Source organism: Ranitomeya variabilis, chromosome 1, assembly GCF_051348905.1.
Source record: "Ranitomeya variabilis isolate aRanVar5 chromosome 1, aRanVar5.hap1, whole genome shotgun sequence".
NCBI classification, from domain to species: Eukaryota; Metazoa; Chordata; class Amphibia; order Anura; family Dendrobatidae; genus Ranitomeya; species Ranitomeya variabilis.
Window position 1 is genome coordinate 527,853,918 of NC_135232.1, and position 19,251 is coordinate 527,873,168.

The 19,251-nt window shown below is 47.6% G+C and overlaps 1 protein-coding gene across 1 annotated transcript in view; it reads left to right on the forward strand.

Moving 5' to 3' along the window:
• Positions 1-2,921: 2,921 nt before the first annotated feature.
• The window catches only part of LOC143766520 (polypyrimidine tract-binding protein 1), a 44,454-nt gene continuing 28,124 nt past the window's right edge, over positions 2,922-19,251 (forward strand). Inside the window, exons 1-3 of the mRNA XM_077254275.1 lie at positions 2,922-3,041; positions 6,823-6,853; positions 18,807-18,876. Of these exons, the coding sequence (XP_077110390.1) occupies positions 3,034-3,041; positions 6,823-6,853; positions 18,807-18,876 (109 nt within the window). The 5' untranslated portion in view covers positions 2,922-3,033. The remainder of the gene's footprint in view (positions 3,042-6,822; positions 6,854-18,806; positions 18,877-19,251) is intronic.

Genomic DNA, 19,251 nt, shown 5'->3' on the forward strand with positions numbered 1-19,251 from the left:
TCACTGAACCGACACAGGCAGCTATGTAGAGCCAGAGTCACTCAGAGCTGTATACTCAGGGCAGTCACTGAACCGACACAGGCCGCTATGCAGAGCCAGAGTCACTCAGGGCTGTATACTCAGGGCAGTCACTGAACCGACACAGGCCCCTATGTAGAGCCAGTCACTCAGGGCTGTATACTCAGGGAAGTCACTGAACCGACACAGGCCGCTATGTAGAGCCAGAGAACCTCAGGGCTGTATACTCAGGGCAGTCACTGAACCGACACCAGGCCGCAATGTAGAGCCACTCAGGGCTGTATAATCAATGCAGTCACTGAACCAACACAGGCCGCTATGTAATAATAATAATAATAATAATAATTTTATTTATATAGCGCCAACATATTCCGCAGCGCTTTACAACTTATAGAGGGGACTTATACAGACAACAGACATTACAGCATAACAGAAATCACAGTTCAAAACAGATACCAGGAGGAATGAGGGCCCTGCTGCTCGCAAGCTTACAATCTATGAGGAAAAGGGGAGACACAAGAGGTGGATGGTAACAATTGCTTTAGTTATTTGGACCAGCCATAGTGTAGAGCCAGAGTCACTCAGGGCTGTATACTCAGGGCAGTCACTGAACCGACACAGGCCGCAATGTAGAGCCAGAGTTACTCAGGGCTGTATACTCAGGGCAGTCACTGAACCGACACCAGGCCGCAATGTAGAGCCACTCAGGGCAGTCACTGAACCGACACAGGCCACAATGTAGAGCCAGAGTCACTCAGGGCTGTATACTCAGGGCAGTCACTGAACCGACACAGGCTGCTATGTAGAGCCAGAGTCACTCAGGGCTGTATACTCAGGGCAGTCACTGAACCGACACAGGCCGCTATGTAGAGCCAGAGTCACTCAAGGCTGTATTCTCAGGGCAGTCACTGAACCGACACAGGCAGCTATGTAGAGCCAGAGTCACTCAGAGCTGTATACTCAGGGCAGTCACTGAACCGACACAGGCCGCTATGCAGAGCCAGAGTCACTCAGGGCTGTATACTCAGGGCAGTCACTGAACCGACACAGGCCGCTATGTAGAGCCAGAGTCACTCAGGGCTGTATACTCAGGGCAGTCACTGAACCGACACAGGCCCCTATGTAGAGCCAGTCACTCAGGGCTGTATACTCAGGGAAGTCACTGAACCGACACAGGCCGCTATGTAGAGCCAGAGAACCTCAGGGCTGTATACTCAGGGAAGTCACTGAACCGACCCAGGCCGCAATGTAGAGGCAGTCACTCAGGGATGTATACTCGGAGCAGTCACTGAACCGACACAGGCCCCTATTTAGAGCCAGAGTCACTCAGGGCTGTATACTCAGGGCAGTCACTGAACCGACACAGGCCGCAATGTAGAGCCAGAGTCACTCAGGGCTGTATACTCAGGGCAGTCACTGAACCGACACAGGCCACTATGTAGAGCCAGAGTCACTCAGGGCTGTATACTCAGAGCAGTCACTAAACTGACACAGGCCGCTATGTAGAGCCAGAGTCACTCAGGGCTGTATACTCAGGGCAGCCACTGAACCGAGACAGGCCACTATGTAGAGCCAGAGTCACTCAGGGCTGTATACTCAGGGCAGTCACTGAACCGACACAGGCCGCTATGTAGAGCCAGAGTCACTCAGGGCTGTATACTCAGGGCAGTCACTGAACCGACACAGGCCGCAATGTAGAGCCAGAGTCACTCAGGGCTGTATACTCAGGGCAGTCACTGAACCGACACAGGCCGCTATGTAGAGCCAGAGTCACTCAGGGCTGTATACTCAGGGCAGTCACTGAACCGACACAGGCCGCAATGTAGAGCCAGAGTCACTCAGGGCTGTATACTCAGGGCAGTCACTGAACCGACACAGGCCGCTATGTAGAGCCAGAGTCACTCAGGGCTGTATACTCAGGGCAGTCACTGAACCGACACAGGCCGCTATGTAGAGCCAGAGTCACTCAGGGCTGTATACTCAGGGCAGTCACTGAACCGACACAGGCCCCTATGTAGAGCCAGAGTCACTCAGGGCTGTATACTCAGGGAAGTCACTGAACCGACACAGGCCCCTATGTAGAGCCAGAGTCACTCAGGGCTGTATACTCAGGGCAGTCACTGAACCGACACAGGCCGCTATGTAGAGCCAGAGTCACTCAGGGCTGTATACTCAGGGCAGTCACTGAACCGACACAGGCCCCTATGTAGAGCCAGAGTCACTCAGGGCTGTATACTCAGGGAAGTCACTGAACCGACACAGGCCCCTATGTAGAGCCAGAGTCACTCAGGGCTGTATACTCAGGGCAGTCACTGAACCGACACAGGCCGCTATGTAGAGCCAGAGTCACTCAGGGCTGTATACTCAGGGCAGTCACTGAACCGACACAGGCCCCTATGTAGAGCCAGAGTCACTCAGGGCTGTATACTCAGGGCAGTCACTGAATACCGATTGCTGGAGGGGAGAATAAAGATAATTTCCTCCGGCTGCATTCAGCTACGTGCAGGCGCCGGACAGCAGAACGCTGATAACAGCGTTATTCCTGGTGACCGGTTACCTTCCTTTTCTAATTCCTTGAGAAGACAGCCCCTGTAAGCCAACTTGTAGCCACCGCTTTTCTCCTCTATCAGCGTCGTAGAAAAGTTGAGGAAACTTTCCTCCTCCACCTGGACATAACCAAGGAAACCAGAGAGCAGCCTAGCTGCTAGCACAACAGTATGCACAATGGGCACATAGCAGCCGCCCGGACAAACTCAATGCTCCGTGACTACTTCCGCGGCTAGTACAACGCCGTGTGAGTCTGTGACGCACCTCGGCTTGGCGGGAATGCTGGGGGCGGCGCCTGCTCTCATAGCCCCGCCTTTCGCCTTACAGTGCAGCGCCAGCGCCCAATAGTAACAGCTGCCCCTGCGTCATCAGTCCGGTCGCCATTTTAAGACTATATGAGGCGGTCGCTGAGAGTTCTTTAGTTATTGCGGCGCCTCCTCTCCAGCCCGGGTGGTTCTCGAGTGTGTCATGGAAGGGTGAGTTGTGGCACCTGGGGCGCTCACGTAGTCTCCGCGGTATAAGGGGCAGTGTGGGGTAACGTGGCTGGGCTGTGAGCAGCTTCCTGTAACTTCGGGAAACTTGTGTGAGTGGACGGGGGTACACGGTGTGTGTGGAGCTGATGTGGCGTGGGATGAACCCTTCCGCGCCATGTGCAAGTTTCCATCTTGCTTTGCCTACGTGGTGTGCCACCCTCCCCATGTGTGCACACTCCAGCGGGGTCCTGGCTCTGTGGACTCCATAGTATGGAGGCTGCCGGACGCGTCCTGCGGCCCCTCGCCTCCCAGTGCTGGAGGTGGCTACCTTCCCTCAGGCCGGGCACAGACCTGGGGTGGGGCCGGGAGTGCACCAACGGTGCTTACTCATATCCTGCCGCCCGGCGGTTGTGCAACTCCCGCATTCCTGCAGCTTTGTTTCCGCCTTTGTCCTGTGTATCCTGAGCGCAGAACCAGTCTGACTGCTGGCAACTAACAAAGCGCTTCCTGTAGGCGCGATCATGGCTCCAGGTGGGGGAAGGCGTGACTGCCTGCTGGGCCACCGTACCTGTGCCCCTCACCGTGCTTGCTGGCCACTTGGTAATTGCTGCCAGGATTACCTGCCACCTCTGCTGCTCCACCGGTCCTGGAATCTTGTGCCTGTCTGCTCCTGGGTTCCCCCATTTATGGACATTTCCCCTTCACAGCTAATTATCATGGAATTTGCTTTTTTTTACTTTTGGCAGCGTTCACAGTTCTATGGTATATGCCCAGTTGAAGGGAAACCTTTCACCATTATAACCGGGAGGAGGGGTCGTCACATTGGCACGGAGGGGCACAGCAGCAAACTGTTCTAGAATCAGTACTAATTGGAAGATGTATGAACCTGACACCAGGCTTTCCAAGGTCGGCGACCTTCACTTTCACAGCTTTCTGCTCACTGCTCGGAGCTATGGCAGTGAGCACAGCATTAATACCAGTCTGCCAACCTCCGCTCACTGCAGCAGCCCAAGCCTCCTTTCACCGCTGGAAATGGTAGCTGGGAGCACAGCCCTGGGCTGCAATAAGATGGTGCCTGGCTCCCACACAGCTAATGGCCCAGGGAGCATACCCAGCTCTGAGCCAGCCACAGTACAGAAGGCACGCTTCGTCACTGACCACATAGCCTATGATCTGAGGCTGTTGTATTTGCAGTGTGTAAGTGTCATGCAAATGGTAATGGCAGCTGCAGAAAAGAATACAAACTTTAAAAGTCTTGTAGCTTTAAAATAAACGACTGTACAATACAAATCAGCATCGCAGCACGTTCCATTTAAGGAATTTTTTACCGCATCCTTAAAGGGAACCTGTCACCCCCAAAATCGCTGGTGAGGTAAGCTCACCGGCATCAGGGGCTTATCTACAGCATTCTGTAATGCTGTAGATAAGCCCCCGATGTTACCTGAAAGAGGAGAAAAAGACGTTAGATTATACTCACCCAGGGGCGGTCCGGTCGGATGGGTGTCTCCGGTCCGCTCTGGCGCCTCCCATCTTCGTTCCATGACGTCCTCTTCGGGTCTTTACGCCGCGGCTCCGGCGCAGGCGTACTTTGCCCTGTTGAGGGCAGAGCAAAGTACTGCAGTGCGCAGGCCCTCTCTGACCTTTCCGGCGCCTGCAGTACTTTGCTCTGCCCTCAACAGGGCAGACAAAGTACACCTGCGCCGGAGCCGCGGCGTAAAGACCCGAAGAGGACGTCATGGAACGAAGATGGGAGGCGCCGGAGCGGACCGGAGACAACCATCCGACGGGACCGCCCCTGAGTGAGTGAGTATAATCTAACGTCTTTTTCTCCTCTTTCAGGTAACATCGGCGGCTTATCTACAGCATTACAGAATGCTGTAGATAAGCCCCTGATGCCGGTGAGCTTACCTCACCAGCGATTTTGGGGGTGACAGGTTCCCTTTAAGAGCCCAGCAACCCTGCATATCAAAGATAACTTAAAGGTAATCTGTTGCCGGTGTGGACACACCAAACCTATTAGGTGTACACATGTTCTAGAATACTTAAAAATAGTCTTGCCTGTATGTCTCTTATCTGCATTCTTGGGCAGAAATCCACTTTTAATCCTGTTATTCTTCCATTCTATGGGGCATGCTTTGTTTGGAAGAAAACTGCCTCTGGTCTTCATTTGCATACCTGTTGCTTCCCTTAAGCTTCACAGTGCTCTGTAATGTCTTGTATTTGTCCTGCGCCTGCAGTTGTGATTTTCCATGTTGTAGTTAATGAGATTCTCACGCCCTAAGGCGTGGTGGCGTATGTGGTGCTCTGATTAGATATTCATAATGCGGACTGCTGAGAGGTCATCGACCTGCCCCCTGGTTTGCATAATGAATACCAGCACATATTGAAGAGACAGCTTCTGCAGGCAGGTGGCAGCTCCCCCCCCCCCCCCATACTGCAGCATAATCGCACAGTTAGTGTGGCAATAATACATTTTCTTGATAATATTCAGCTAGGGGCAAAAACAGATTGAAAATGGCGCCTGTGCAGCTACTGGTGTTACTGCGCAGGCGGTGCCATCTTGGAGGAAATTTTTATTTTTCTTCTCCAGTAAAATGGCGCCGAATGCACAGTAGCAGCTCTCGGATTACAGTTATGGACACTGACCGATGGCTGGCACTGCACAGTCGCAGTGGGTTCCACTTTAAAAACTTTTTTTTTTCTCTCTGGATAACATGACGAAAATGTATTATTGCCACACTAAACATGCAATTATGCTGCAGCATAGACGTTAGATTATACTCACCTCCCATAGGGGTGGAGCCGCATATTCATCACTGTAATGAGCAGCACCACGTGACCGCTCACACAGGACAAGCTGCGGCGCTGAGAGGAAGCATCGCGGGAGCTGGGTGAGTATTTTAATGCAAGCGGGCAGGCACACAGGGGGTGGGAGGCGGGAGGTGACCAGGAACTAAATTTTAAACACACAAAAAAAAACTTTTTTTTTTTTTTTCATTCCTTCTCTCCAGCGAACGCTGCTGGGGAGAAGGAATGAATGCCGGCTTCAGCACCACACGCAGGGGAGACAGCGCTTAACTCTAGCGCTGTCTCCTGTGTGGTCCTCAGTCGGCACACGGTTGCCGCACGTGTGTCACACTGATGTGCCATGTGAGCACACGGACACTGATAACTCCGGTACCTTCCCCCCCCCCCCCCCCCCCTTCCCAGAATTATCTGCATGTGTGAGACTGGCCTTACAGAATGCTGTAGATAAGCCCCTGATGCCGGTGGGCTTACCTCACCCGCGATTTTGGAGGTGACAGGTTCCCTTTAACGCCTCCTGTTGCCCACAATCTATCATTTCAGTGATTGACATGACTGACATCATCCCCAGTCTGTTGGTCCTGTGCAGGCATGAGATTTGAACACTGGATGACATGAAAGGCATTGACCACATCAATCGAAGCAGAAAGACGGTGATTGTAGGAACACATGAGCAGTCGACCAGTGACAACCATTGGACCTTGCTGATTAGTATGTAGTGAGGGTTATAAATTGGCTTGCAGGAGCGTTGGTAAAGGTGACTTGTGTTGCTGAATTTAGTTTATATGGGGAAAGTTTTGACACTTAGAATAAAAATAAAAAAAAATCCTGCAGCAGAAAGCAACATGTGAGCAAGCCCTTAGTTTGAGGTGTCTGATCAGTGGGTCCCCCACTGATTTGTCAGAATGTGCCTTCCCCTTCCCCAAACAGCAGCATAGTGCGTATCTCCCACCTAACTTATGGTCTTCTCTTTTTACAGCATTGTTCAAGACATTACAGTTGGTACTAAGGTAAGAGCTATTTCCTGTCCTAATGTGTTACGGAACAGAAAATAAGTCAGTTTCTCGTGGGTCTTTTAGCAGTGCCTATCTTTGCTAATGAGTCACCCTTGTCCTGTAAATGTAGTTTTACATTTTAGCCCTGACTTTATTCCACAAAGCTGTTTTCTACTTGCTGGAGTGAGGTCGCCATGAGCTAGGATGGTTGCCTGCCAAGAATGTGCTCCGAAATGCTGGTCTTCTGTAGTTAGCATGTGACCCTTCCAGTTACCATACCTTAAAACATGGGCAAAACGGTATTGATTTCTGCATATTGGCAAAATCACTTCTGATCCTATTGCATGTAGATGATAGTGTATTCTCCCTACAAACGCCGGGGGGGGGGGGTGTCACAGGTTCCCTTTAATTTAGCACAATATCTAAGATTTGGAGAGTCGTAACAGTCATTTAGTACATAAGGGATCAATAACTGAGCAGACTTGTTTTCATCACTCTGTAATGTGCACTATTCATAAATTATCTGCTCAAATTGGATCTGATGTACCACATAACTGTTCAAATTCTTGATTTTTACAGCATCTTGAGTTGACTAAAGGTCAGTGTACTAAGGATGAAAGAAGCTGACCTCTGGTCAGAGCGGTCACTTGGTAAATTGTAGGTCAAAGAACAAGGGGATAACTTGAATAATGCACACATTAAAGGGTGTTAGCAAAAACAAGTACTCATCGAATAGGTGATAACTCATTGATCTGTTGGGATCAGTGTCAGTTGGCAGATTTGACACTTCTATCCACCCTAGAAAGTAGGGCCAGTATGTATCCTCCACCGCCAGGCTATTCATTCTCTATGGGTCTGCTGAGAGCTACCCCCTTACTGGAGAACTCCTTTTTAAAGGGAATTTGTTGCGAGAGAAGTTTGGTGAATAGCGGTGAGTGGACCAGTGAAAGTTCAAGTACTGGTATGTTACCCAAATGTTAGTCTAGAGTGCGGTTTGGGTGCAAGAACAGTATTTGAACTTCAACCAGAACTCTCTTGAAAACAGTGTGGACCTGAAAACAGTGTGGACCTGAATTGGGGCCCTATTACAGCTGGCAAAGATCAGTAACTGAAACCTTGCCATTGCCACCACCCCTGTAACTGGCACCCAAATGCTACTGGGAGGAATTAAGTTAATTTCATCCTGGCAGTGGGGGTCTAAGTGCCGGTACTAGGGATAACCTGCAAATTCAGAATGCCCGAACCTGCAGATTAACCCCCCATATTTGCAAGCTACTAGCGTTTTCACATGACCATTTGCTAAAAGGGAACCTAACATCACTGATATTCACCTTATGTACTTTACAAGCAGACATATAATTATGGGAGTGATTCTCTTGCTTCCCCCTCCCTCCACTGTTGAAGTGTTGGGGAGTGTCTGCTTAACTGCGGTCATATGCAAGCATTGGAATTCTGCCCCACCCTGCATTTTATTGAAGTTTTTTCCTAGGTGTAGTCATGGAAGTCTTTTGTGTTCATTTACGGACAGGAATAATATAGAATGTACTGCCTCAGGTATTTCACCTACAGTAGCTCCTATTGGGACAAGTTTTGACCTCCCAAGGTATTTTAAATGCCTGCATGTTTTATACAGCCCTCTTTATTAATGGGTGGCTTAATTTGAAAAATGCCTTTGCCAGATACCCTTTAACTCTTAGGGTATGTGTCCACGTTCAGGATTGCATCAGGATTTGGTCAGGATCTTTCATCAGTTTTTGTAAGCCAAAACCAGGAGTGGGACAATTAGAGGAAAAGTATAACAGTAACATATGCACCACTTCTGCATTTATCACCCACTCCTGGTTTTGGCTTACAAATACTGATGAAAAATCCTGACCAAATCCTGATGCAATCCTGAACGTGGACACATACCCTTAAGGTACCTTCAGACTAAGCGACTTTGCAGCGAGAACGATGACGATCCGTGACGTTGCAGCGTCCTGGATAGCTATCTCCTTGTGTTTGACACGCAGCAGCGATCTGGATCCCGCTGTGATATCGCTGGTCGGAGCTAGAAGTCCAGAACTTTATTTCGTCGCTGATCACCCGCTGTCATCGCTGGATCGGCGTGTGTGACGCCGATCCAGCGATGTGTTCACTTGTAACCAGGGTAAATATCGGGTTACTAAGCGCGGCCCTGCGCTTAGTAACCCGATATTTACCCTGGTTACCATTGTAAAAGTAAAAAAACAGAATACAGTACATACTCTCGGCAGCAGCGCGTAACCCTGTGGACGCCAGGGAACGTGACAGACATCAGAATGTGAGTATGTACTGTGTTTTTTTTTTTTGTTTTTTTTTTCTACTGTTACAATGGTAACCAGGGTAAATATCGGGTTACTAAGCGCGGCCCTGCACTTAGTAACCCGATGTTTACCCTGGTTACCCTGGTGCTGCAGGGGGACTTCGGCATCGTTGAAGACAGTTTCAACGATGCCGAAGTCGTTCCCCTGATCGTTGGTCGCTGGAGAGATCCGTCTGTGTGACAGCTCCCCAGCGACCACACAACGACTTACCAACGATCACGGCCAGGTTGTATCGCTGGTCGTGATCGTTGGTAAGTCGTTTAGTGTAACGGTACCTTTAGTCATAGCTGTATCTGTCAACTACTTTTTCGTATAAGCTGCAGCCACTGGCATCAGGGGCTTATCTACAGCATTCTGTAATGCTGTAGATAAGCGCTCCCCCCTGTAAACTGAAAGATAAGAAATATAAGTTATATTAAGCTCACCTGGTCTGATGGGTGTCATGGTTCGGGTCCAGCGCCTCCCATCTTCATGCAATGATGTCTTCCTGTTGCAGCTCCTGTGCAGGCGTAATTCTCTGCCCTGTTAAGGGTAGAGCACAGTACTGCAGTGCACAGGCGCCGGGATTCTCGGTCCTTTCCCGGCATCTGCGCCCTGCAGTGCTTTGCTCTGCCCTCAACAGGGCAGAGAATTACGCCTGCACAGGAGCCGCAACAGGAAGCAAGGAAGATGACGTCATCACATGAAGATGGGAGGTGCCAGACCAACGCCCATCAGACCGGACCTCCCCACCGGGTGAGTATAATCTAAAGGTACCATCACACTCAGCGACGCTGCGGCGATACAGACAACGAGCCGACCTAAACTAGATCGCTGGAGCGTCGCTGTTTAGGTCGCTGTAGAGACGTCAAACACAGCAACTCCAGAACGATGCAGGAGTGATCCAGTGACGTAACGGCGACTCACTTCTCGTTCTCGCTGATTGTTAGCTCCATTACATCCATTGTTGGGCCATTCCATGTCAAGTGAACCAATGATTTTTACCACTATATTTTTAATTCTTTTGAGATTTTGATAAGTGTGTCAGAGAATGCAAAATGTGAAGAAAAATATTTTTTTTTTTTGTATATATTTTTATTGATTTTCAAAGTTCGGAAAAAGTGCGAATTTCGGTGTTGCCTGCCTTTACATTTCTCCCCATAACTCAGGCTAGATAAAAGATAGAGAAACAAAATAAACACCAGTCTACTCAGAGCTGTACAGGCTTTCACCAGTTATGTCACAAGAGTATCTTTGATAATAGTTTACCTATGCGAATGCAAGCGCAAAACTTTAAAACGCATTTCTGAAAAAAAAAATTTTAAATCAAAAACTGCACATGTACCTGCTATGCTCCTAGCCATATCTGTGCCAAAATACAAGTTGGGATCCTGATGGGATCATATTTTAAAAAATAAAACTTTTACAGTACAGGGTCAGTTAAAAAATCTTGATTCAGCCTGTGGTTTAACAATGTGGGGTCTATATTTACTAAATAATCCATGATTTTTAGATATTACTGTATTATTTATTTATGTTACAGCTTAGAAGCAGGATAGGACAGAGGAGAAGCTTTGTTAGGGCTGAGAATGACCAGGGGTAGACGGTGACTGCAGAGCAGATGACCGGCCGGCAGCCCGAGCCTCCAGAGGCCATATGCACATCAAATGTTAACACCCGGGCAACTCCTCAAATGGAGGGAGAAAAATACTCTTAACATCCAGTTCATGTATTGTACAAACGAGGACTACGAAGGGGAGGAGAGAATGTGAAAACATCGGTTACAGGAAGCAGAACCCATCACAGGGACTCAGCAATACCATACTGTCATCCCATGTAGTAGAAATAAAGACAGTGACGTCCATGAAGTGGTAGAAGGCGGCACAAGATCGGCAATGGATGACAGAACTGGTGATGTGACCTGTGAATATGATTGGTGCTGGTGGCGGCTACTGGACTCTCCAAAGATTGTGAAAATGAAGACGTGGAAGTGACTTTTTTGCACTTTCTGGTCCAGCGCCGTCCTTTGTGTATCCAAGAAAACCAGACATTGTAAAAGTTACAAAAATCAGCTATAACTCGGGTGGAGCCGAAACCATGACAGGCCGCGCATACTGACACAAAAGGAAACGGCCATTGCAAGTAAGCGCTTATGGACAAGATGACATTTCACCCTCTAGAAGGGACACATTGATGATAGAAGGCCAGTGTAAAGACCTACTATTGTTTGATTAGTTCATATTTTATAAAACGAGCATTTAACTGCTGTACTATTTTTCTTAACCCCTTCATAAATGACATGTTTAGTGATATAACAGAAAAAAATTGTTACATGTATAAATAGGTGGTAAATATTGGTTCTTTTAATCTTGTTTTCTCAGTCGCCCATGACAGCACACCAGAGAGAGGGGATCCGCCCTTCAGGGACAGGAAACCTACAGGATAAAAGGGCGGTACCTCTCCCCTGCATCAGTTTGGTTTCCTGTCCCTGACGGGGAACCTTCTGGACGGTACCTGAGAAGCTGGAACCATGAAGAAGCCTGGAATCCGGAGCCGGCCAGTCCGAGTCCTGGCAGCGGGGAGGCCCCTGCCACGGCTGGTGCGGTGTCCGAAGCCGCCACGGCTGCGACCGACGGGCCGTCAGCGTGAGCGGGAGGAAGTGTAGCCGCCACTCCGGATAGGAGGCTGGGGCTCCCGACACTCTGCCACTCAGGACGCCGGCGTTTCCAAAATGGCGCCGCACCGGAGGTAATATGTGGCTTCCGGTTCGGGGGCAGCGCTGTAACTAAGGTGCACCAAGGTGGCGCTGCCCCGGAACTGGATTGCTTCATTTCCGGGTCCCTGACGGCGCGCGCATGCGCAGTAGCATGTCAGAGGAAAAAAAAAAAAGACGCTTCCTCCTTCACGCAGCCACAGAGGAGGGGCTATTAAGAAGCGCTCTGTTTAAAAGAGGGCGCACATAGGAAACTCCTTGCTGCATGCCGTCCCAAGCTAATAGAGCCATGGAAGACAGCGACCAGCAGCTCCAGCCGCCGCCACCGCAGCAGCAGCAGCGCCACCATCAACGACCGAAACCGGACGCACAGAAGAAGCGAACCTCTGCGGGCACCCGGAGTTCTCGGTCTGGTAGCCATTCCACGCAACGTAGCAAGAGTTCCAGTGTGAATCAGCTACCATCTACGGATCTCTCACTTCAAGATCCTACCCCTCCTCCAGAACCGGTACCTGTGGCTGCGTCTGATTGGTGAGTGATCTTCGTGAAAGCTCATTTGTTTGTAACTGGGGTCCCTCTTCTCCTTTATCCTAGGCAAGGAAGAGAACGGCAAAAACAAAGCACAGAACCTGCCCATTATGCGATATAGAATTACCGCAATCTTGGGATAAAAAGTTATGTGATTCGTGTATTGGTCAAGTCCTCTGCGAGGAGACGCCAAACTTTGCCTCTGAGTTACGCTCCGTAATCAAAACGGAGGTAGAGTCTGTTTTTAAAACCCTTAAAGGAGGAAAGAAAGTCAGTAAAGAAAAACCTAATCCCTATAGGAACTCCGATTCCTCCAGCTCTGATGTCGTAAACTCAGATACACAGGACTCCTCCTTCTCTTCTTCAGATGACGAAAGGGGAGGTCGTCATTGTTTTCCCTTAGACGAGGTCGACGGCCTTGTTAAAGCAGTGAAGTCGACAATGGGTGTATTGGACCCTCGTCCTGACAAAACCGTTCAGGATGTCATGTTCGGAGGACTATGCCAAAAAAAGCGAAAAGTTTTTCCCCTAAATGAAAATATACAAACCTTAATCAAAAGAGAGTGGGAAAAACCAGAGAGGAAAAATGCATCAGTTCCCTCTATTAAAAGAAAATATCCATTTGAAGAGGAATCCTCCTCTTCATGGGATAAGGCTCCCAAACTCGACGTGGCGGTAGCTAAAGCCTCAAAAAGATACGCGTTACCATTTGAAGATATGGGAACCCTAAAGGATCCTCTTGACAAGAGAGCCGACACCTTTCTCAAAGGTGCCTGGGAGTCGGCGGGGGGATGCCTGAGACCGGCCATAGCAGCGGCTTGCACGTCACGCTCCCTTATGATCTGGGTTGACAACTTAGAGAAACAACTGAGGGATGGGGTACCCAGAAATAAGGTGTTAGACTCTATTCCCGTGATTAGAGGTGCCGCGGCATTTCTAGCCGATTCGTCTGCCGATTCGATTAAATTAACGTCTAAATCTGCAGCCCTCTCGAATGCCGCACGCAGAACCCTGTGGCTCAAAAGCTGGCCAGGAGATTTACAAACTAAACACAAACTGTGTTCTATTCCGTGTGAGGGCAAGTTTCTCTTTGGAGAGACTCTAGACGACATCCTGCAAAAAGCAGGTGATAAAAAGAAAGGGTTCCCCATCCTACCTCAAACGTTCAATAAACGGCCCTTTCGGAGTAGGAAATTCTTTAGAAGAAGACCGCCAAGAGAACAAAACCGCTGGGATGATGGGAAAAGAAGAGAAAGAGGGTTCCTCTTCGGTAGTTCCCCACGAGATAAGAAACCCCCCCCCCCCCCCTAAGTGACATCTCCCCCAGGGTGGGAGGGAGGTTGTCTCAATTCCTCCCGGCCTGGGAAAAAATCACTACCAGCCCCTGGATACTAAATCTAATACACGCGGGTCTTCAAATAGAATTTTTTTCCCTACCCCCCCCCCGACATTATGTAGTAACTTCACCGAGGTCTTCTCCCCAACAACAAGAAGCTCTAGAACTCGAAATCCTAAAATTATTGGACAAAAATGTCATTCTGGAAGTTCCCCCTCTGGAGAGGAAGAAAGGTTTCTACTCCCCATTATTTCTGGTTCCCAAACCAGACGGGTCCTTCCGGACCATAATAAACTTACGGAAATTAAACACTTACGTAAAAAACAAACGATTCAAAATGGAATCAATAAAGTCGACAATAAAAAACCTGTTTCCGAACTGTTTCATGGTAGTTCTAGATCTCAGCGACGCGTATTATCACGTCCCCATCCACAAGAATTCTCAAAAATTCCTCAGACTGGCAGTGGTCATGAAAGGGCAGATAAGGGAATACCAATACAGAGCCCTTCCCTTTGGCATATCAATCGCACCTCGCATCTTCACCAAATTGGTAGCAGAGATGATGGCACATCTAAGGGAAGAGGACATCTTAATCGTTCCATATTTGGACGACTTTTTGATTGTCAGCAGCTCGGCCCAACTCTGCAGTCATCATTGCCAAAGAGTGATAGACATTTTGGAAAAACTAGGCTGGTTGGTGAACCTTCAAAAATCAAAACTGGAACCAACCAGGGTTCAGGAATTTTTGGGTCTCACTTTGGACTCAAGTTCCCAAGAATGTCGCCTCCCAGTTCAGAAAAGACAAAAGATATTACATCTAGTGTCGGAAGCTTGCTCAAAACCATCCATGTCTCTGAGGAAGGCGATGTCGTTACTAGGGTCCCTCTCTGCTTGCCTTCCAGCAGTTCAGTGGGCGCAGCTCCACACGAGACCCCTCGAGTGGGACATTTTAAAAAACCAGAGTTTACTGAGAGGTCGGTTAGAGGGCCGCATGACTCTAAGTTCGCCTGTTATTCATTCCCTAAACTGGTGGTTAAATCCCACCAATCTATCAAAAGGGATTCCATGGGTAATAGAGAACCCTCAGATAGTAACAACAGACGCAAGTCCCACAGGGTGGGGAGCTCACCTGAACAACAAAGTCGCTCAGGGGGTATGGTCAAGTCAGGAACTCGAGACTTCCTCAAACCAAAAAGAGCTGAGAGCGGTGAATCATGCACTACGTTTTTTCCTAAGAGAATTACAAGGGCATCACGTCCGAATTTTTTCAGACAACAAAGTAGTTGTAGCTTACTTGAATCACCAGGGGGGTACCAGGTCTCAAACACTAATGGAAACTACCTCCGAAATTCTCAGCCTAGTACAGAACAGTTTTCTATCCATATCAGCCCTACACATAAAAGGGGTAGAGAACCAGGAAGCGGACTTTCTAAGTCGTACCCAACTAAAACAAGGGGAATGGTCCTTGAATCAGGGAATCTTCAAAAAAATCACAGACTTATGGGGCATCCCTGTAATAGACCTCTTTGCAAACAGGCACAACAAGAAGGTGAAAACCTTTTGCTCCTTAGATCCCAGAGGGAATCCTCGGGCAGTAGACGCATTTACGATTCCCTGGACACACACTCTTGCATACGCATTTCCTCCCATCATCCTCATCCCAGCAGTTCTGCGAAAAATCAGGCAGGACCAATCCAGACTTATCCTAATAGCCCCCTTCTGGCCCAAAAGGGCTTGGTTCTCCTGGCTGAGGATGCTATCGATCACAGATCCCTGGGTCCTTCCGGACCTTCTGTCTCAGGGACCGGTGTTCCACCCCCAGTCAGAGAATCTCCACTTAACAGCGTGGAATTTGAGAGGTCACTATTGAGGGATAGAGGTTTTTCTAACAAACTAGTTTCTACACTAATGAAAAGTAGAAAACCAGTGACCACAAAAATATATGGTAAAACTTGGCAAAAATTTTTATCCTCCTCCGGGGTCAGGTTACAAGACGGGGTTCCTGTGACTGAAATATTAGAATTTCTACAAAAGGGGTTAGACCTGGGCCTTTCAATAAGTACCTTAAAAGTACAAATATCAGCTCTAGGAGCACTTTACTGTGAAAACATAGCAGCAAACCCTTGGGTGATGCGGTTTATCAGAGCAGCCGCAAGGTCTAAACCTGTAACAGTAAAAAAAATACCAACTTGGGACTTGAACCTGGTCTTGTCAGCCCTGACAGAACCCCCGTTTGAACCTGTAGAGTCAATACCTCTTAGGATTCTATCACTTAAAACTGCCCTCCTAATAGCCCTGACATCGGCCCGCAGAATAAGTGATCTCCAAGCCCTGTCCGCAAACCCTCCCTTTACACAAATCCTGGATGATAAGGTTGTACTAAAAACAGACCCTGCCTATCTACCCAAAGTAGCATCCATATTTCACAGGTCCCAGGAAATAATCCTTCCTTCCTTCTGTCCAGACCCTAAAAATAGGAAAGAAGAAAAATTCCACACACTAGATGTGAGAAGGTGTCTAATCCAATATATTAAATCCACCCAACAGTGTAGGAAGGAAGGGTCTCTTTTTATCTGTTTCCAGGGGCCTAGGAAAGGACTCAAAGCTTCTAAGAGCACTATAGCACGATGGGTAACAGACGCAATAGCCTTGGCCTACTCATCCACCGGGAACGCCGTCCCACAGGGACTGAAGGCCCACTCTACAAGGGCTATGGCGACCTCCTGGGCCGAAAGGTCAGAGGTACCATTAGACCAAATCTGTAAGGCGGCCACCTGGTCTTCACCTTCAACCTTTTTCAGACACTATCGCCTAGACCTAGCCTCCTCGTCTGACCTAACCTTCGGAAGAAGGGTTCTACAGGCTGTGGTCCCTCCCTAACCAATATATCTCTGCAATTCTCTGGTGTGCTGTCATGGGCGACTGAGAAAGTCATAGTTACTCACCGATAACGGTGTTTCTCAGAGCCCATGACAGCACCTACTTATTCCCCCCCTCATCACGTGTGCGGTGAGCACATTATTTTGTGTGAAGTGCCTTTTTATATAGACACGGTGTTTACCTGTTAAGCAATATGATAAATTGTACTTTTTCTGTTGTAACTAACCTGGAGGACCTCCGATGCTCTGTAAACAAAACTGATGCAGGGGAGAGGTACCGCCCTTTTATCCTGTAGGTTTCCTGTCCCTGAAGGGCGGATCCCCTCTCTCTGGTGTGCTGTCTGGTGTGCTGTCATGGGCTCTGAGAAACACCGTTATCGGTGAGTAACTATGACTTTTAACCATATAATTAGGATGAGACTGTATTTAGAAAACCACACTTGAGGATGTGATCACTTTTTTCCTTTTGGCTTGTTCAATGAATTCAGGTTGAAAATGCTGAGCAAGTTGTTATGATTAAGATGTATTTATTCTGGCACGTCAGTAGTTTTTTTTTTTTTTTTTTTTTTGGTGTTTCTTTCTTTATTGTTGCATATAAATGTTGAATTCAATAAGTTGTAATTTGAAAAGAAAAAAGGAAGAAACTCACACAAACCTAAAATCAGATGATTCAAGGTTTAAAAAAAAAAATAAAAAATTGACAGGTCCCAAGTTGAATCCCTGTGCAAATATAAACAAGAACACAAGTAACACACATGCATGTTTTCACAATTTGAAAAATGTTTTTCACAATTGCGCATCACAATTTTGAATTTGATTTCTCCAAAACAAAATATAAAACAGTCTTGTGACATCAAATGAAAGCCGGTACCGTTCTGAGAACAATGATGCCTCTCCCACCTCTATATCTTAAATCTAGCCCAAGATATGATAAAAAATGTAAAGCCATACCAGGCCAAAATCCGCGCTTTTTCAAAACTTTAAAAATCTGTAAAAAATTAACTGGTGAAGAGAAAAATTCTAAACTTTTAATTTGTAATTAACTAAAGTTGTACTTCATAAACAAAAAATAAAAAAAATCTCAAGACGTCAGGTAACAAAAATATTCATATTTGGATCACTTGATATGGAATGACCCTGTTAGCGTCGTTGCTTTTGATGTCAAACATGACGATACACGCCGACCTAGCGACGAAATAAAGTTCTGGACTTCTAGCTCCGACCAGCGATGGCACAGCGGAATCCGGATCGCTGCAGTGTCAAACACAACTAGTTCGCTATCCAGGAAGCTGCAACGTCTCGGATTGTTGTCGTTCTCGTTGCTGAGTGTGAGTGTACAGTTGATGAATATGCGGCTCCACCTCCCATAGGGAATGGCGGCTTCAGCACCATGCTGGGGGGACAGCGCTTACTGTAAGCGCTGTCTCCAGCACTGCACACGGAAAACATCCGTGTGCGGTACGTGTCTTACACAGACCCTTTGACTTAATGGGTCCGTGTAATCCGTGCGCTCCCACGAACACTGACATGTCTCCGTGTTTTCCAAACGGACACACGGTCTGCGAAAACACGCTGACATGTGCAGAGACACATTGATTTTAATGTGTCTACGTGTGTCAGTGTCTCCGGTACGTGAGGAAACTGTCACCTCACGTACCGGAGCCACTGACGTGTGAAACCGGCCTTAAAGTGGGTGGCTGGGAATCTTCAGTGAAGGTGCTGCAGTTATAAACCAGAAATCCTTCCCTTCATGCTTGGCTACAGTTTTGAAGCTCAGCTAATTGTGATTGTATGTTGCTAGAATCTGCCATAAGTTTATATACAGCAGGGTATTGGCCACCCATAGAAGTTTTTCTTCACTACTTGGCCATTCTAGATATATTGGAAAGTATTTAGCAGTTTGAATGAGTTGCTGATGGGTGAACACTACACAGCTGGACTAATTGATTTAGTAAATGTGTTTTTTTTTTTGTTTTTTTTTTTTGTTTTTTTTTTCCTTCCTAGTACTTCATTTTTTTTGTTACACATTAAGTTTCACTTTTACATTCACTTTTTTGTTTTTTTTTCCTACTTTAATGCATAGAATACTAAGTTTTTGCTAGTTTAACATTGCAAAATATGCATTTCTCCATTGATTTCTCTGGCATTTTATTGTGTTGTCATCTTACACTTCTTTTTATTCTTCCAGCGGGGATCTGACGAACTTTTCTCTTGTGTTACTAACGGACCTTTTATCATGAGCAGCTCTGCTTCTGCAGGTAAAGTTTCTCCTTCGGTGTGGCTTCTTGGCTTTTTTTACCCATTTTCAATTTGCCTATATGAAGGGGTTTTGAAATGACCTGTCTAGCTGCAGGGAATATAGTGCATACAGACTCCTTTGCCAAGACTCTATGGAGTGTTTGACTTTGATGCCATGGAGACTGGGAGAATTTTAAGTTGGCCTTGTTCTGAAGTAAATTGTTAATTCTTTAAAATATCTACTATATAATTGTCTAAGGGTCACGTCCGTCTGTCTGTAACGGATAATCATTGGTCGCGGCCTCTGTCTGTCATGGAATCCAAGTTGCTAATTGGTCTCGCCAGCTGCCTGTCATGGCTGCCGCGACCAATCAGCGACGGCCACAGTCCGATTA